The sequence below is a fragment of the Lampris incognitus genome, chromosome 20, assembly GCF_029633865.1.
Source record: "Lampris incognitus isolate fLamInc1 chromosome 20, fLamInc1.hap2, whole genome shotgun sequence".
NCBI classification, from domain to species: domain Eukaryota; kingdom Metazoa; phylum Chordata; class Actinopteri; order Lampriformes; family Lampridae; genus Lampris; species Lampris incognitus.
This window is the reverse complement of record NC_079230.1, coordinates 12,482,788-12,500,421: the sequence shown is the minus strand read 5'-3', so window position 1 is coordinate 12,500,421 and position 17,634 is coordinate 12,482,788. Positions and strand designations below refer to the sequence as shown.

At 50.0% G+C, this 17,634-nt stretch overlaps 1 protein-coding gene across 2 annotated transcripts; it reads right to left on the bottom strand.

Annotated features, from left to right (window-relative positions):
* Positions 1-3,204: 3,204 nt before the first annotated feature.
* On the bottom strand, positions 3,205-9,695 carry cited1 (Cbp/p300-interacting transactivator, with Glu/Asp-rich carboxy-terminal domain, 1). 2 transcript variants are annotated; one of them, XM_056300630.1, is made up of 2 exons: positions 9,358-9,695; positions 3,205-4,213 (listed from the first exon to the last, which is right to left on the bottom strand). In XM_056300630.1, exons 1-2 carry the CDS (start codon positions 9,681-9,683, stop codon positions 3,610-3,612), a joined length of 930 nt encoding a protein of 309 aa, XP_056156605.1. In that variant the 5' UTR covers positions 9,684-9,695; the 3' UTR covers positions 3,205-3,609. The 2 variants fall into 2 exon arrangements, with proteins under 2 accessions (XP_056156605.1, XP_056156606.1); XM_056300631.1 differs by lacking the exon at positions 9,358-9,695 and adding an exon at positions 8,579-8,727.
* Between the last annotated feature and the right edge of the window lie 7,939 nt (positions 9,696-17,634).

Sequence of the window (17,634 nt, the reverse complement as noted above, 5' to 3'; positions counted from 1 at the left end):
GGTTGTTTATTCTCGGTTGTTGTCCTCGCTTCCTACCTTCTGTGGCTACTCTCTCTCTCTCTCTCTCTCTCTCTCTCTCTCTCTCTCTCTCTCTCTCTCTCTCTCTCTCTCTCTCATGAGAAAACCCAATGAGACGAGATAAGAAATGTAAAAGCTCGCCTTGTTTCCTCCTCCGATAACAAGGAGATGGCTGTTGAATTGGACCTGTCCCGACCCTCGGAAAAACGGGGAGCTGTTACATCAGCCCATCGTCACATTTTCATTAATCAATGATCACCTCGTCTCGCGTTTCATTAAAGCAAAGAACGGGAGGAATAAATGAAGGGGAGGGGAAAGAACTGGTGCACGTCAGCTGTCTTCATTGGCTGTAACTGAGACTGTCGGCGACATCAAACCCAGGTAGTGGGGCTGTGTGTGTGTGTGTGTGTGTGTGTGTGTGTGTGTGTGTGTGTCTGTGTCTGTGTCTGTGTGTGTAAGAGGACCTGTCCATGTTCTCCAAAATCTAAATAAATTAATGAGGTCTGGCATGTGTTTTTCCTCAGTTAGTGGTCTTCCTGTGGATGGGTTACCTATTGCTCATCCCCCGCCCCGTCCCTAACACACACACACACACACACACACACACACACACACACACACACACACACACACACACACACACACACACACACACACACATACACACACACTCCTCTGCTCTCTCACTTAAATTTAGTCTCTCAAAGTCATTCTCTCTCTCCCCCTCCCCTCCACACACACTATCTGTCCCATTCTTACTATCCCACCCTCAAACACACAACCTCCCCTCTCTCGCGCTCTCTCTCCATTTGTCACTCTCACGCTCTATTTCAACATCTTTCTCTCTCTCTCTCTCGCTCCCTCTTTCTCTCTCGCTCTCTCTTTCTCACACACACACACACACACACACACACACACACACACACACACACACACAGAACCCCGATGCCCTATAAAACCTTGTGAAGGTTGTGAAGGTTGTGTGGGACCGAACAAGTGCCTGTTTCACGGCTGCTACTCCCATTACCCTGCTGAAATACCATCCCTCTGGCCTTGTGTATGTGTGTGCGTGTGTGTGTATGTGTGTCTGTGTGTGTGTCTGTGTGTGTGAGGTCTACACGAACCCAGATGACAGACAGTGCATGGGTAGAGGTGAAAGGCCTTTGTTCCTGTTGCCTAGTCCAACTCTTGTTTCTCCCCACCATGACAGATATAGGTTAGATCCCCCCCCCCACAGACACCCCCTCCCACAGACACACACACCTGTCCATGTCCATGGTGCTGCAACACTACCAGTGTCGCTTCAAACGTCACGACAACGGCACTGTTAGTTGAGGACATACTTGGGGAATACACACTTGAACAGTGACTTGTCCTTCCTTCTGATGATCACCACCCAAACCTCTCAAGTCACCAGTTCGAGCAAGTGAGCTATAAACCCTGTAGGGTGTGAAGGGGTATCTGGGGTACCCGGCTTCAACCTCCTTTGCAGCATTTCCCCCCCATCCTACAACCCACATTAGTTTGGTACAACAGCTGGACTCTTAGCGGAGGGAGATGCGTGTGTTATTGTGTGTGTAGCTGTCGATCAAAGGCCTTTCTCACGCAGGGACATCTGCATGTCGAGGGCGGTCCTGACAACCGCCACAAAGCAAACAAACGGCCGTGACGACTGTGGAGAAGACGGAGAGCACGTTTTACCAGCACACCTGCCCGTGGAGGGCGCGCCACGTATTCTTAAAGGGAGATAATCACGATTTCCAGAATGATCTCTAAATATATTCGGTAGGGATGACGCTTTGATAGCAGCCATTATACTGAGCTAGCTTCTGTGTGTCTGAGACGCCGCCCAAATGTTGCGGGGGAAACTGTCCGCCCGTGACGTCACTGGCGGACAGCCACAATTCGCCATCTTTATATGGCAGTCGGTGGTATTCGCTACAACAGCGGTACGTAGCGTTGCTATTCGGATTTCCGTACACATATAGCCGAAGGTAGCTGAACACCAGCAAGTAAGGGTTGCAGCTTTCACATTCGCGTCACACGCGTTCACTTTTGTCTCAGAGGCACACGGAGGACTGTCCGGTATTATGGGAGCGTTATCTCCTCCCTCCCTCCTTTTCTCCCCAATTGTACTTGGCTAATTACCCAAGTCTCCACATCCGGCTTCCCACCCACAGACACGGCCAATTGTTTCTGTAGAGACGCCCGACCAAGCCGGAGGTAGCACGGAGATTCGAACCGCCGACCCCCGGTGTTGGCAGGCAAAGGAATAGACCGCTACGCTACCCGGGCGTTCACGTGGCTGCCTGACGTGGGAATGTCGTCGCTCTTCCCGTTTAGCCTGTGAACCTTGCTCAACTTCTCCATGATAAGAGCAGGGCGGACCGGGGTTTGCAAGGGTAATTAATTGACTTTGGACACTTTGTATTGAAATGAAACGACTTCAGGAGAAGACGGTTTTACAGCGTCGGGCGCACAAAGCTCACAAATGTCAAAATATCCCCTCAACTAAATCTGGGGTTTCTGAAACGGACGGGGGTGGGGGGTTGGGGGGGTTAGAAAAGAAAAGACAACAACTTGAGAGTAAATCAAGATAACTGCTTCTCAGTCGCTTTCTCTGTCCGGCCGAGTGCTGCCGGTTCCCATGAGGCCTTAGTCTAATAATGGCCCGCTAAGAAAACAGGAAGCATGAGGCCCGTCGTCCTCCACGAGTCACCCATAAGACTACGCAGCTGTACACGTGTCCGTGTCTCTCTCAAAAACAACAACAACAAAAAGTAAAGATAGAACCCCGGAGAAAAAGAAGAGGGGAATGAGAAACGGGGGGGGGGGACAATCAAGTGCAACAGGTGTGTTAACCCCCCACCCCACCGGCCAATCCCTCCTTTTCATTAGGCGGGAGTAAAAGAAGTGATAGGAGGGGGAGGGGGAGGGGAGGAGAAGGTTCAACAAGGTCCTCCTCTCATCCTGACAGTCCGGCAAGTGAGCTTCCGGGTTACCTCTTCCTCCTCTAGTCACGTCATTTTCTCGGAACGTTTTGGTGTTTCAACACGAGCGTGTTTTGGCGCCCTGTTAGCTCAGCATCCCCCCCCCCAACAACTTTTGCTCAGCATCCTCAGAAATGACTGACTGAAGGAAATAAACAAACAGTATTGTTGCCCCGCCCCCCCCACCCCACCGACAGCAGATACCCATCCAAGTGATGATAAGACAGAAAAAAAGTCAAAAGGCAAGTTTTCTCTTTAATCAATCCATCAGCGACGCTAGCATTAGCATCTTCTGACCGAGCAGATCGTTTAAACAAAAAATAAAAATAAAGAGTACATCGTCAACGTCCTTGCGACGGTTCTTTATCAAGTAGCGTCTCTCTCTCTCTTTTTTCTTTCTTTCTTTGGTTTTATCAACCGCGCCAGAGGAGGAAAGAGAAGAACCAAACGTGGGAAGAGCGAGTCTTTTATCTCTTCAGGGATCCATTCCACTCCACCCGCCGACATTTGGATTTTCTCGTTTTACGTTTTGTGTTCCTTTTTCTTTCTTTTTTTTCTTATTTTCTTTTTTTGAGGAGGGAGGTGGGTCAGGGGCGGGGGGTCAGCATCCAGCCGGCACGTCCGACATAAAGTCGAACTCGTTCTGACCCAGCCAGAGCTCCGGGAGTTCGTTGGCACGGTCCAGACCCAACTCCACCACCAGCGACATCAGAACCTCCTCGTCCACTGGGTCAAAATCGATGAGACCCCCGCCGCCGGAACCCCCGTTTCCCATGCCGATGCTGACGCCCATCCCTCCGCCACCGATGCCTCCAGGGGGGACCCCGAGGATCTGGGCTCCCGCGCCGAGGGCGGAGCCGCCGAAGCCCCTTTGCACCGCACCTCCAGACGCCTGGTGTCCCCCGGGGGCCCCGGCCAGACTCTGGTAGTGGGAGTTGAGTTTCTGGAGCTGCATGCTGGCGATGAGGTGGGGGCCCGTCTGGAGCGCGAAGGGCTGAGGTTTGGAGAGGGGCACGGTGGGGACGGGGGCCGCGGGCGACGAGGACAAGGCGCCGGGTGACGGGGAGAAGGGCGCGACGGAGGTCTTGGAGGACGGGTAGTGGAGCAGGGAGGTGAGAGCGGAGGAGGAAGAGGAGAGATCCTTCATGGCGGCGTGGGCGTTGCCGGGTAACAGCAGTGATGTCATCACCGGGAGAGGGCGGAGCCTGCGAAAAGGCGGGAGAAGCAGGAAGAGAGGCGGCGTTATTGTGACGTCATTAAAAGAGCGATACGAGTAAGGGGAGATAAGTGTGTTAGCGTAACAAAAGGCCCGTTCTGATAGCAGATAGGGTGACATCATTCTGGTGAGATCCCAGCGACGATAGCCACTCGCGGTGACAAGATGCCTCGATAAAATCTCAGCTGGTTCAACAAACACCAAAGCTCGTCCCGGAATGAATGCTGCCGACACGTCGTTATCGGTTTTGCCGGTCGCACGTCGGAGCGTGGCGGTACTTCTGTACAGACCAGCCCTTCATGCACACGGCATTCAACAACACGCTCACTAACGGAACAATTATCTTTAGCTTAAAAAAAACAGAGGAAACGGAAGCCTGCAGGCTGCAGCGCCGTTATCGCTTGTTTTGATTGACAGCCCACTGGCGACTATGTCTTTAGTCAAATCCCTCCGCGGTTAACGTCACGTCTGCGCTTTAACAACTCGCCGCAGAAGCTCCGCGGAAAGATTCGCCGTCGCGAAGACACGATGGGATTTGTAGTTTCTTAGGGCCATATAACTGTTCATTTATGTAAACCCTTCGAAGAATTGTTGTTGAAGGAAGTGGTTATTTCAGTGGCATCACACACACACACACACACAGAGCGTCTCAGAGGAAACAATAAAGGCGTCATTGACTCGAGTTTTATTGACGTTCTTGTGACCCAACTAACGAATCACTCAGGCAGTCACAGTCACAGAGCAGAGATCTGTTCAAGAAACATGCGACAAGAAAAGCCCCGGATCCACGCACGACTGTGTGCGTGCGTGCGTGCGTGCGCATGCGTGTGTGTGTTGTCTGCCTTTCAACCTGACCTATTGAGCAGCAAATTAACCATGCAAAGACCGCTGGGTAAAGATCCAGCAGACACCATGGAGTACATACACTAAAGGGTATATAGTGTGTGTGTGTGTGTGTGTGTGTGTGTGTGTGTGTGCGTGCGTGCGTGCGTGTGTGTGTGTAATTAAAACACAACAGGGCCTTTGAGGGTCTCTGAGGAGTGATTGGGTCACATGGCTGGGTAAATACATATGAGCCTGAGAACACAGCATATGTCTGATTGTGAGAATGTGTGTGTGTGTCTGTGTGTGTGTGTGAGAGAGGGAGCGAGAGAGAGAGAGAGAGAGAGAGAGAGAGAGAGAGAGGAAGCGATACAAGCAAATCTGTGTTTGTAAGAACTAACTAGGAAAACATAAAAGTTCATTGTGGTTTCGGTCAAGTTTACATTTGTTGACTGATGACCAAACACTAAGTTTACCGAGAACTTGTCTTGGCGGGATTCCCACCAGTAAGACTTGAACAAGTTTCAAAGCAGAAAGGAAAAAAAACCCGTCACCACTGCAACGTCCTCACTAATAACTATCCACAGTCCTACATGGAAATCTGTCGCATCTTGTGACAGCGAGACATTGAGAATATGTGACTTAGATGTAAACAAGGGTGTCCGCCCCACTCCCACTCCCACACACACACACACACACACACACACACACACACACACACACACACACACAACCAGTTTAGAGGCTCATGTTAAGGCCTCTAAGCTGGTTTATATTACACACAGTTCAAACAGCATGTGTGCAGGGAACGTACACAAACACGCAGACCCACTCGCACATCAAGTCATGTGGTCATCCTTTGAGTAAGTTAATCGCCTAATAATATGTGCCGATCTCTGCCCCCCATCTCTCCCTCCCTCTCTCCCTCCCTCTCTCTCTCTCTCTCTCTCTCATTTAGGGAGAGCGTAATTGCTACAGGCAGGCATGCAGCTGCGCTCGTCTCATAGAATTAACACGCGCAAAAATGCGCACGCGCGCACACGCACGCGCGCCAAAAACAGCTGTCGGTGGCGAGGGCGCAAAAGAGCGGCTCATTATTCACTGACTGATTACTGTCAGGTTCCAGGCGGCAACATGGCGTCTGTACTCGACGGCCTTCTTACATGTTGGAGTCCAGGGGCCACACAGACATGGAGAGAGGGGGGGGGCACATGGGGGGCCCCCTCTCCAAAATCTATGCGTTCTTTTCAGGGGAAAGAAGAGGTGACGGACTTTTCCCACAATGCAGCATATCAGTTTATGAGTAACGCGTCTGCAGAAACGGGACAGGTCGCCATGTAGAAAGACACCGCATGAGCAGGCAGCAGGCACACATACCACCGAATGACTCAGTAGATGAACCCTGAAAGAAACAGCCCACACACGTTTGTGTTGGTCATGCTGCCTGCCTGCCAGGGTGGAATCAATTGTTTGTTTGTTTGTTTTTTAAAAAACGTGTTTTAGAACGATATCACATTTTCCTTGTTTTGATATCAAAGAAAGAAAGAAAGAAGGAAAGAAAGAAAAAACCTCGTTCCCCTCTTGCGAGTTCAGATTTTACAGCCTATCCAGGATGAGCTGGTCATCCTCATTTTGCGATTGCGAAACTTTCACCCCGGGTCAAGTAGTCCAACGTGTTAACCGTGGCTGTTGACCACGTGGGGGGTGAAGCCTGGAAAGCGCTATAAAAGATGCAGCTTGATTGATTGGTTGAATCTGTTTCGCAGACGCGCGCGCACACACACACACACACACACACACACACACACACACACACACACACACACACGTTTGGCCGGCTGAGGACCGCGCTTCGTACAATGGGCTGCAGTAAACGGTCCGACCGTTCTCCAGGTCTGCTCTCTGCAGGTGGAGGTAGGTGGAGGAAGGTGGGGGGGAGGTGGAGGAAGGATGCTGTGTGTCGTGAGCCGAGTTCTCCACCTCCTCGCAACCAAAGAAGGACTTGTTTCTGGTCTTCAGAGAAAACTGCTGAAACGTTCCCGGTTTCCCCGAGAGGCTAATTTGTTTATTTGCCTCGTGCTGCATTCTGGGCTTTCCATTTGCGCTCGCTGCGCATGGCCGTCAGAGAGGTTTGTTTGTTTGAATACGCAAACAATTATTTTACTGGAGTGAAGATGAAGAGAGGAAGGGATAGGGAGGCAACACGCCTCTACCTCTGTCTCTCTGTCCGCATCTCTCTATCTGTCTGTCTGTCTGTCTGTCTGTCTGTCTGTCTGTCTGTCTGTCTGTCTGTCTGTCTGTCTGTCTGTCTGTCTGTCTGTCTGTCTGTCTGTCTCTCTCTCTCTCTCTCTCTCTCTCTCTCTCTCTCTATATATATATATATGTATCTCTCTGTATGTCTGCATCTCTTTCCCTCTGTATCTGTCGCTATCTGTATCTCTCTCCGTGTCTGTTTCTCTGTCTGTCTCTATCTGTATCTCTGTCTGTACCTGTCTCTGTCTGTCTCTCGCTCTCTGTATTTGTCTCTCTCTCTGTCTGTAGCTCTCTCTCTCTGTAGCTGTCTCTCTGTCTGCATTTGTCTAATTCTGTCTGTATGTGTCTCTCTGTCTGTCTTGTCTGTATCTCTCTCTGTGTCTCTGTCTCTCGCTCTGTCTGTATTTGTCTCTCTCTTGTCTGTCTGTACCTGTCTATATCCCTCTGTGTCTGTATTTGTCTCTGTCTGTATCTCTCTCTGTGTCTGTCTCTCGATCTGTCTGTCTCTCTGTAACTCTCACTGTCTATATATACATATGTATATATGTATCTCTCTGTCTGTCTGTCTCTCTCTTACTCTGTCTGTCTGTCTCTCTCTGTTTGTATCCCCCCCCCTCTCTCTCTGTGTCTCTTTCGCTCTCTCTGTGTCCTGCGCAACATAACGGTGGATTCAATTACACAATGCGTGACGAGCAAATTGAAACGTCAGACGGTCTCCCGCTCTCACGCGCGCGCGCGCACACACGCACCAGAGTTTTGTTTTTAATTTTTGTTTTCAGTTCGGTTTAGCCTCAGTTGCTTTGCTCGTTTCACTTTAGTGTTCATGGTTTGATAATGGTTTGGTTGTGGTTTGTCTCATTATAATCTGGGGGTATTTGCAGGGGCAAGACTTAAGAAGCTCAGGGCAGGTATTACGATGCAACCCCAGCGCTTTGACTGACAGGCATGCGCACGTCCCGGTCTGACTGTGCACCGACGTCTCCTCGTGCTGGCTGTGCTGACACATCTAACCAAACTGACAAAGACTACAGACGCTTTCTGTGTATTCTTAGTTTATTCTAGCTAGCTTTGTAAGTGTACACTTCCGTTTCAGGCAGTTTTCCTAGTCTAGTTTTTTATGTAGTTAACTAAATAAAATGTCTTTTCGCACCTAGTTTTAGTTTAGTTTTAGTTAACGAGTATAACCTCGACACGCACACCATATGCGCGCGCACACACACACACACACACACACCACATGCCGCCCCAGCGTGGTGTTTTTACCACTCGTTTTAATTACCTCTATTTTTTCATCTCGCCGGGGAAAAGCGAGGAAGTTGGCGGCGTTTCATCAAACCAGCTGAGGGAAGGAACGTCTTATTTGCGGCGGGTTTTGACTCGTTGCAGAAGGCGCTCCCCAAGCGCCGTCTAATTGGTCCAACCTGTGAATGTCCGACTTTCTTAAACGCACGATTTTCCACTTTAAGAAGAGAGCGAGAGAGAGAGCGCGCGCGCGCGCGCGCGAGAGAGAGAGAGAGAGAGAGAGAGAGAGAGAGAGAGAGAGAGAGAGAGAGAGAGAGAGAGAGAGAGAGAGAGAGAAAGAGAGAGGTGGGCCCGCTTCACTACGCTTGTGGCTCCAGATAAACACAAACAGGCGCACACATGTCACCATGTTGGGCTATGTGGAACATGCCCAGGCCATGTAGGCCATGTCTTAACTTCATGTAGATGAACGGTGCGGTTCCCTTTCCTCCCCAAATGATTCATTTTCCTTTACATAAGAGAGGAACCCAACGGTGTCGCGAGCGCCATAGATACTCAAAACCTCCGCGTGAAACCCAGTAAGACGCGGCGCGAGAAAAAACACGTGACCTCATTCTAAACGTTATGTCAAAACGCCACTGGCCGGACAAGTCCAAACTTTTCTTACACGCCCGCGCGCGCGCACGCACCAAACTAAATGAAGTAGAGAAACGCAATAAATGTAAAAAGAAAGAGACGTACCAGACCACCGCAGCATGCTAAACAACTTTACAAAATAAAACCAGAATAAAACCAGAATGAGAATCCTGAACGAACCTTTCCAGAAACCCCCCGGCGCCGTCCAGGCAGGAGGTGAACCCGAGATCAGCGCTCAGCCCTGCGACGCTTCTAACAGCCGAGGCGCTGTGTGTTGTTGTGGAATTAGAGTCCCCCCGTGTGACAATAGTGTCCGTTAGATTCTCAGACACGCCTTCTCGGCTGCGAAGGTGGGGAGAGAAAAAGAAAAACCCCCGACGGGCACAAATAAAATAAAATAAAGTAAACGGCAGGCGACGCGTTGTTTCCCATCCGCTCTCCGCGCGCTCTCTGCTCCGACTCCGCGGAGTCAATGGCCTTGTTATAACCGTGTGAATCACACGCATTGTGCGCTGCTCTCTCTCTCTCCTCCCTCTCTCTCTCTCTCTCTCTCTCTCTCTCTCTCTCTCTCTCTCTCTCTCTCTCTCTCTCTCTCTCTCTCTCTCTCTCTCTCTCTCTCTCTCTCTCTCTCTCTCTCTGACTCTCTCTCTCCCGCCCACCGTCTCGCTCTCCCTTTCTCTCTGACCCCCTCTGTCTCTCTCTCACTTTCTCTCGCTCTCTATCCTCTACCCCCCCCCCGCCCGCCTCTCTCTGGAGGACAGGGAAGAAGCCCGGTCCAGATCCGTGTCTGCGGACGCCAGTCCAGTTATTTGAGACGGCCGCTCCTCGGGAGGCAGATGTTGCTCATTCTAAACGAGACAATCAAGACTCAAATAGTAGCCCGTTTCTACTCTCTGGCTCTGACACACACACACACACACACACACACACACACACACACACACACACACACACACACACACACACACACACACACACACACACACACACACACACACACACACACACACGTTTGTTATTCTATCGGCTACTTGTGCTTAATAGGACCCTCATTGACTGCATTCACTCTGTATAGCACCCTACACCATCAGAACTAGCTACAACGCTCACCCCGACCGTCACCTACACCTAATTTCGAACCTTAAGCTAACCCTAAAATAGCTCCTTGAAGGTCCTAAATGTTGTTGTCAAAAACTCAAATTGCTCCCAACGCAACCATCCATCCATCCATCCACCCATCACCTGAACCGCTTATCCTGCTCTCATGGTGGCGGGGATGCTGGAGCCTATCCCAGCAGCCACTGGGCGGCAGGCGGGGAGACACCTTGGACAGGCCGCCAGGCCGTCACAGGACCGTCCCAACGCAACGAGTTGTACAAATATGCCCTCACACAGAGAGAGAGAGAGAGAGAGAGAGAGAGAGAGAGAGAGAGAGAGAGAGAGAGAGAGAGAGAGAGAGAGAGAGAGAGAGAGAGAGAGAGAGAGAGAGAGAGAGAGAGAGAGAAGAGAGAGAGAAAGAACACAGAGATGAATGCCCCCAACACACATAACATCCCTCTTTTGGTAAACAAAGCTGGTCACCATAAGGCGGAGAACACATTGTCAGTTGCATGAGCCTTTATCTTGCATCAGGCTTGCGGGCAGGTCTGTTGAGCTCAGTGACAGGACAACTATCCAGCCACAGGCCGGTGTGATGCTAATGCAAGTCTATATCTTCTTTATATGAGGTGACGTTCTCCAACTGTGTCTCCCCGCTAGCTCCTGGACAGGTTAAGCTGGGACATTTAAATACTTTGGAAAGAGGCCGTCCACCGTCACCAGGATCTAGTCGGAGCCCAAACACAGTTGTAGACACTTAATCCGTTTTCTGGATGATTTTTCTTTTCTTTTCACATGCCCCCCCCCCCAACTCAGAAGTAGAGATTGAAAATCAAAAACCAAACTTGACCGGATCATTAGTGGGCCCTTCCCCTCTCAACTCCCCCCTTCCTGTCTTTCTTTCTTTCTTTCTTTCTTTCTTTCTTTCTTTCTTTCTCTCTTTCTTTAGAAAAAAAGCCCCCCTCTATTCATTCAGCATCGCCTCCCATCTCCATGCTCTCAATAGGGAGGCACGTCATTACCGCCAACGACGTGCGGTCAAGTGCCACGCGCTCGGCTCCTCTTCCGTTAGGGCGGATAAAAAGGTGACATCTGTCTTTATTGTTGGCGCGCCCCCGCCAGTGGCCGCGCCGCAGACACTTCACATGCTGATGAGGAACGCGCACACAAAAGAAAGAAAAGGCGGCGGGCCGCCCCCCCCCACGCGCGCGTGCGCGTGCTTTTGTTCCCTGACGGAAAGGAGACGTTATGCAAATCAAACGGACGGTTTTCAATTTCCATCGGCGCAGACAAACACATGGACGTCGGCCGGAGGGACATTTGCACACCGTCAGTCAAACTGCCATGTGCGCTACAGGCGAGTCATGCGGAGACCAGCGTGACAACAACAGGCTACCCCTCTGATGCCGGACAGGCGATCGTTTATCTATATTAACAAAACAAAAGTGACTACTCATCGGCCAGAGTGATCGACAGCTCAAAATGACCGATCTTTTATTTAAGATGATGGGCAGCTTAGCTCAGTTCAGTTCATCTCAGACTTTTTGGCATCAAATGGTGATTATAGGACATTAAAACGGTACGGTTTTGGAAGCAAAGTGATGACATCAATACAGAGTGTAAAGTTAAGAGCCAGTCTATGTAAAAGTCAGGATCCGGATTGAGATTTTTAATTGTTTTTTTCGTGCACGTGCATGTGGCTGCGCACGTGCACGTCGATTGTGGATGTAAGCCTCACCTTAAACATTTGTTTAGTGTGTATGCAATATTACTGTGCTGCAATGGCTGGTCTGGTGGAGACTAAAAGGTTAAAGGTCTCATGTGCAAAGGTGACTGCAGTGTAGGCCTCGGCCTGTAGTCGAACTCCTCATGGTTGCAGCGTCGAACTTGACTTAATCTAAATTTGGCTCATTATGGAATAAAGGCGGGCTATTAAACGCTTTCTCTCTAGGGGAGATCTGGAATGTTTGTAAGGATCACAGACGCACCCAGTGACGCTAATCCATTCATATCGCCATGTCTGTGTTATTCATGCACCGCCTCGGTGAAACGTAAACTGTGGAGTTTACACTGACTCTGTAATGAGCACTTCAGTACCGTGCTATTCAAATCCGCAACCTTCTGCATAAAAGCTGCGGCACTATAAACCCGCAGATTGTGGTCAGTAATTGTGTTTATTATTGAGAAAGTTTTTTTTTTATTATCGCCATTTTATTACGTTTACTCCAGGCAGTTTGTTTTTTGTTTTCTCATTTCGTAGTGCGGTGGCCTTGGGAGGTTTTAGAAGGCACTGCGAATGGAAGAAGAAAAAAACATTATTATCAAAATAATCTGGTGAACTGGGATACGATATTGTAACGTGCACGGATAAGTAGACACGTTGGTCGTTGACTAACGGGTCGGACCCTTTAGTCGACGGTTAACCGTTGTCGCTTGCGGAGTGGGAGACACGGGTTCGCGTCCGGCTGTGGCGACGGTCTCCCAGACTGTCCCCCCCCCCGCCCCGCATTCGCTACAGTATAGTAGAAATGAGCACAAAAGATGAATCTGATCCGTCTCAAACGGCACAGGAACAGAGGAAAAAAGGCCGACGTCAACAAAAAAAAATCAGATGTCTGAAGATGTTCTTGTCCCTTACAGGCCGTCTCTGTTGAATACCTGTAAAACAAGTGCGATGGCAGGAAGTGGAGACAGGCCTCAGAGCGGTTGACCCCCCTGTACTACGGGGGCCGACGACGAGGCCGCAACGAGCCCGCGGTGCGGAGCTGCGACCCGGCTGCGCCCAGTCACACCGAGCCCCGCCGACGGCGCTTGCTTTCCGGAAACACAATCTGGGGATTTCAGGGTCGCCATGGATCCTTTCCACTTTCCCCGTTCCGCTCAAAAGGGGGGGGGGGGACTAGATAAACATACACGAGTGTCTCATGTCTCTTCGGTGCCCCCCCCCAGCCCCCCCCCCTCCACCAGTTTACCGTATCAAGTTTCAATCGTCTCTCTCTCTCTGAACTCGTAAACGTTGTAATGAGTTTCATTTGTTTCGGCTACGTTGGGTTCAAACCACCGAGGTGACCACAACTGTGTTCATAAAGATCACAGGGAACCCCCCCACTCGCTCCCCCCTCACGCACGCGCGCGCGCGCACGAGCACGCACACCCTTAGCTTCTGTTCCGCACATGCCGGCTTTGGCTGCTGGTGACTCTCGCGCTTGGTGCGATCTGGCTGTAATTAGTGCAACATCACATGGAGAAAGGAAGCTGCCCCACATTTGCGGTTCCCCCTTTCAAACACCCAATAAACAACCTAGGCTTTATCCGGGTTTACGAGCTCGGAGACACATGACAACGACGTGCTCTCTCTCTCGTGCTTTATTCCCAACAAACGGGCCGCTGGTATGCGGATCCACAGAAAGGCAAACGCGTCACGTCTTACTGTGCAGCTCTGCCATGGACACCCTGCAAAACACAACGGCACAAACCAGAACACTGAAACTCCCCACTACGGTTCAACACTTCACCCAACCCAAACAGTATCCCCGTAATATTTTATATTAAACGCCATACTTTTTTTCCCCTTTTTTCTTCAAAAACCCCAAGTTTCTGAAACTCCTTCCGAATACGCCGCTCAGCATACGCCTGCTCGTACAGTGGCAAGGTGATATGAACTACACCCAAACCAGGGGACCCTTAAAATGACTCACGTTGGGGACGCGGCACTAAATTGGCTGCGTTTTTGATCGTCAATCAATACAAATTTTGTAAAAAAAAAAAAAAGGGGCCTGAACTTTTCCCAGATTTGGTCAGACATGCTGAAGGAACACAACTTCAGGACGGGTTCACGTTTTTGCTACCCAGGCCTCATTCAAAACACCGGGCACCATCCAGACAGAAACTCCACGGACGACTTGGGCCTCGAGACATCTCACTGAGGGCTTCGACACAATCCACGGGGCGATCGCCTCGGCCATGAAAATCATGAATTACTCCTCCTTTTCCAAACACGGGAAGCTCACAGTACAGTCACAAGTACTGTTTGTGGTTGATGCAGCAAATCTCAGCCGTCTGTAAACTTCCACACGTGTGAGAACAGGAAGTCCTGCAGCCCAAAAGTCCTGCAGGAGAAACAACAATTCCTGCCCAAATGTGGAAAGGAGACGTATTGGGTGCAAGTGCAAAAGAAAGTTAGGAAGCATTGTTTGCATCTATTTTTTTCCCACAGGAACATGCCTCAATGTACAGTGAAAGGAGGTCTATCGTGGGTTTTGATGGCTTGTCCCACTGACTCGTGTTGAAGCCCAGAGGCAGGAGGTGGCCAGTTTACCAACACCAAAGCGATCGGTGAAGCTTCTGTCTCGACCAAAGGAGGAAAAGATGGTCGACAAAGGTTCGATGAGGCCTGGGTTGAAAGGAAGTGAACCCATCTGTTAACACCTCGGGGTGTTAAACACTTCTCCTGAATGGAGTGACAGAGCAATTGAGTCAACCCTCATTTTTTGCCGAGAACTTCCCCAACAGTTTAAGAGACCGGCCCTCACAATAACAAACATAACTTAAGATATTCAAAAACAGGTTAACAGGAACAGCGTATCTATAGTTTCCTCTATAGTTTAAAACATCAGATGCAATTTCTAAACACTTTGCCTTCTGCCCCGAGACTCCGTAGACTTGTGCGGGAGGAAGAGTCGGATCTTAATATGCGAATCATCCTTGCTGATCCAATGGATCACAGATTTCAGGGGTTGTGACAGATTTTCCATTTCAAAACGTCGTACTTGTTCCAGATGTTTGTGTCTTGGTCCTAGCTGAAGCTGTTTAGTCGGACGAGGTCCGTGTGATGCTGTCATTAGACAAGGCAAGATGACTGTCAAACTACTGTAGATCTCAATACCCAGATTATTTCCCCAAACATAACAATATGTGACATTAAAGTAGGAATGCAACCACAAGAAATTGCGTCCATACATCAGTATCAAGACTGAACAACATTTTCTCAAAATGCAGTCTTTTTTTGGGGGTGGGGGAGGGGGGGTAGTGGGTACACTTTCGATTTCCCAAGACCTGGAGCTCTCGAATCCGTTTTCCATCTTTTCCAAACCTGGATTATAGGAACCCTGGGATATTACTTCTGTGGGGGGGGGGGGCGTTTGGTGGAGCGGCTTTTGGGGTGGTGGGGTGGGTGGGGTTAGGTGGAGTTGAGGTCCGTTCTTGTCTGTTTTAGTACTTATCGTCCGCAGGGGGTTACAATCACAGCAGCGCCGAGAGCGGACGTAGAACTCGACACCTGGCACATCTGTTTTTCCTGTTTCGGTGAAAGACGCTCGGGTTTGTGCGACATGCACAGTCGCCTCCCGACATACACCTGAACCGGTGTAGAGAACCCCACCGTGTGTGCAGGCGGCAGTAACCCCATGTAACACACAAACATGTGCCACAGTCTTTGTGTCGCTCGCTTATGTACGTCTGTCTGAGCACGTACACAAACTGATCAACTCTAAAAAAAACAAACAAAAAAAACTAAATGAATAGAAAAACAGCTAAAAACACTGTAACACAGTGACTCCCCCCCCCCAAACACACACACACACACACACCCCTCCATTAAACTGACTCCCCTGGAAACATTCAACTAATGTTTTCCAAAACCTCTCTCTCATTCCTCCCTTCATCTCCCCTGGTTCGCTCCGCGCCTCAGGGAGAAGGGGTCCACTCCATATTGTCTTCATTAGGGACGACACACAGCGACCTGGTTTGGAAACAGGGGGTCTCTGACGCTGTGTGTGTGTTACTTTCAGCATATGTGTGTGTGTGTGTGTGTGTGGGAGACTGCGGCTGCCGGCTCCTAGACCACATTCTTTAGAATTCCCTGTAAACAAGTAGAGAGAGAAAGAGAGAGAGGGAGAGAGAGAGACAGAGAGAGACAGTGAGAGAGAGAGGGAGAGAGAAAGAGAGGGAGAGAGAAAGAGAGGGAGGGAGAGAGAACAAGAGAGAGAGGGAGAGAGAGAGGGAGGGAGAGAGGGAGAGAGAGAGGTTTGAGTTATAAAGGCAGACAAACACAAATCGAGGAGGGGGGAAACGGTCATATTCTGGAGAATATACACAACTGAACTGAATATGCAAATTAGACAAGGATAAACAGACCCGGCACTTGCGTGCGTAAACACACACACACACACACACATGCCACAAAAAAAAACACAAAAAAAAAATGCCACACACTTACTGTTAAGGAAACATACATAAGTCAAGTCAATTTTTTTTGTATCGCCCATTATTACAAATTTGCCTCAGTGGGCTTATAAACATCCCAACACAACGACACACACACACACACACACACAAATACAGTCGCAAACTCCACCTGGCTGAGGTAAGCCCACTGGCTCTAAAGGAAATACAAGAATTCAAATCAGGAGACGACATGGAAATTCCAATGATTAGCAACTCACCTTCATTTGCATGACAGCAGAGAGTCGGTGGAGACACCCCCATGTACAAACACACACACACAAACACACACACACACACACACACACACACACACACACACACACACACACACACCACACACACACACACACACGAACACTGAAACAGGTCACTAATTCAACCATGGTGCACGTCTCTCACTTATGCCCACACACAAGCACGCACGCACACACACACACACACGAATGCACACAAACACCTTCGTGCACACACAGAGCTTTCCACAAGCGCCGGCTGCCGGCCAAACAGCCAACTACTCATTTAAGTCCAGCCGGCTACTTCATCCATCCATCCATCCATCCATCCATCCATCATTCAAACAGCTTATTCTGCTCTCAGGGTCACGGGGATGCTGGAGCCTATCCCAGCAGTCACTGGGTGGCAGGCGGGGAGACACCCTGGACAGGCGCCAGGCCATCACACAGGGTCGACACACACAAATTCACACCTAGGGACAATTCAGTATGGCCGAGTCACTGACCTACATGTCTTTGGACTGTGGTTGGAAACCGGAGCACCTGGAGGAAACCACACAGACACGGGGAGAACATGCAAACTCCACACAGAGGACGACCCCCAAGGTTGGACTACCCCGGGGCTTGAACCCAGGACCTTCTTGCTGTGAGGCGACCGCGCTAACCACTGCCCCACCGTGCCGCCCCGGCTACTTCTAATAAAATAGTTTTGATTAACAAGTTGTGATTCGTTATGCGTGTCCATTAACGACCACCAGCCTCCGCTTCAAAAGAACACGAGCATGACGACACAGAAACCTGCCGGTCTGTCAGCCCCGCCCCCACGTTCTCTACATGAATGTGTGTGTGCGCTCAGTTGAGAGTTGCATCCTGCCTAGTGGAGAGTCGTCGTCAGTGTCTG

Excerpts from the sequence above, each read along its gene's own strand:
- cited1 (XM_056300630.1), bottom strand. The coding sequence starts at position 9,683 with ATGCGTGTGATTCACACGGTTATAACAAGGCCATTGACTCCGCGGAGT. Across the intron at positions 4,214-9,357 it reads GCCGGGGGGTTTCTGGAAAG|GCTCCGCCCTCTCCCGGTGA; the intron begins GTTCGTTCAGGA and ends GCCTTTTCGCAG.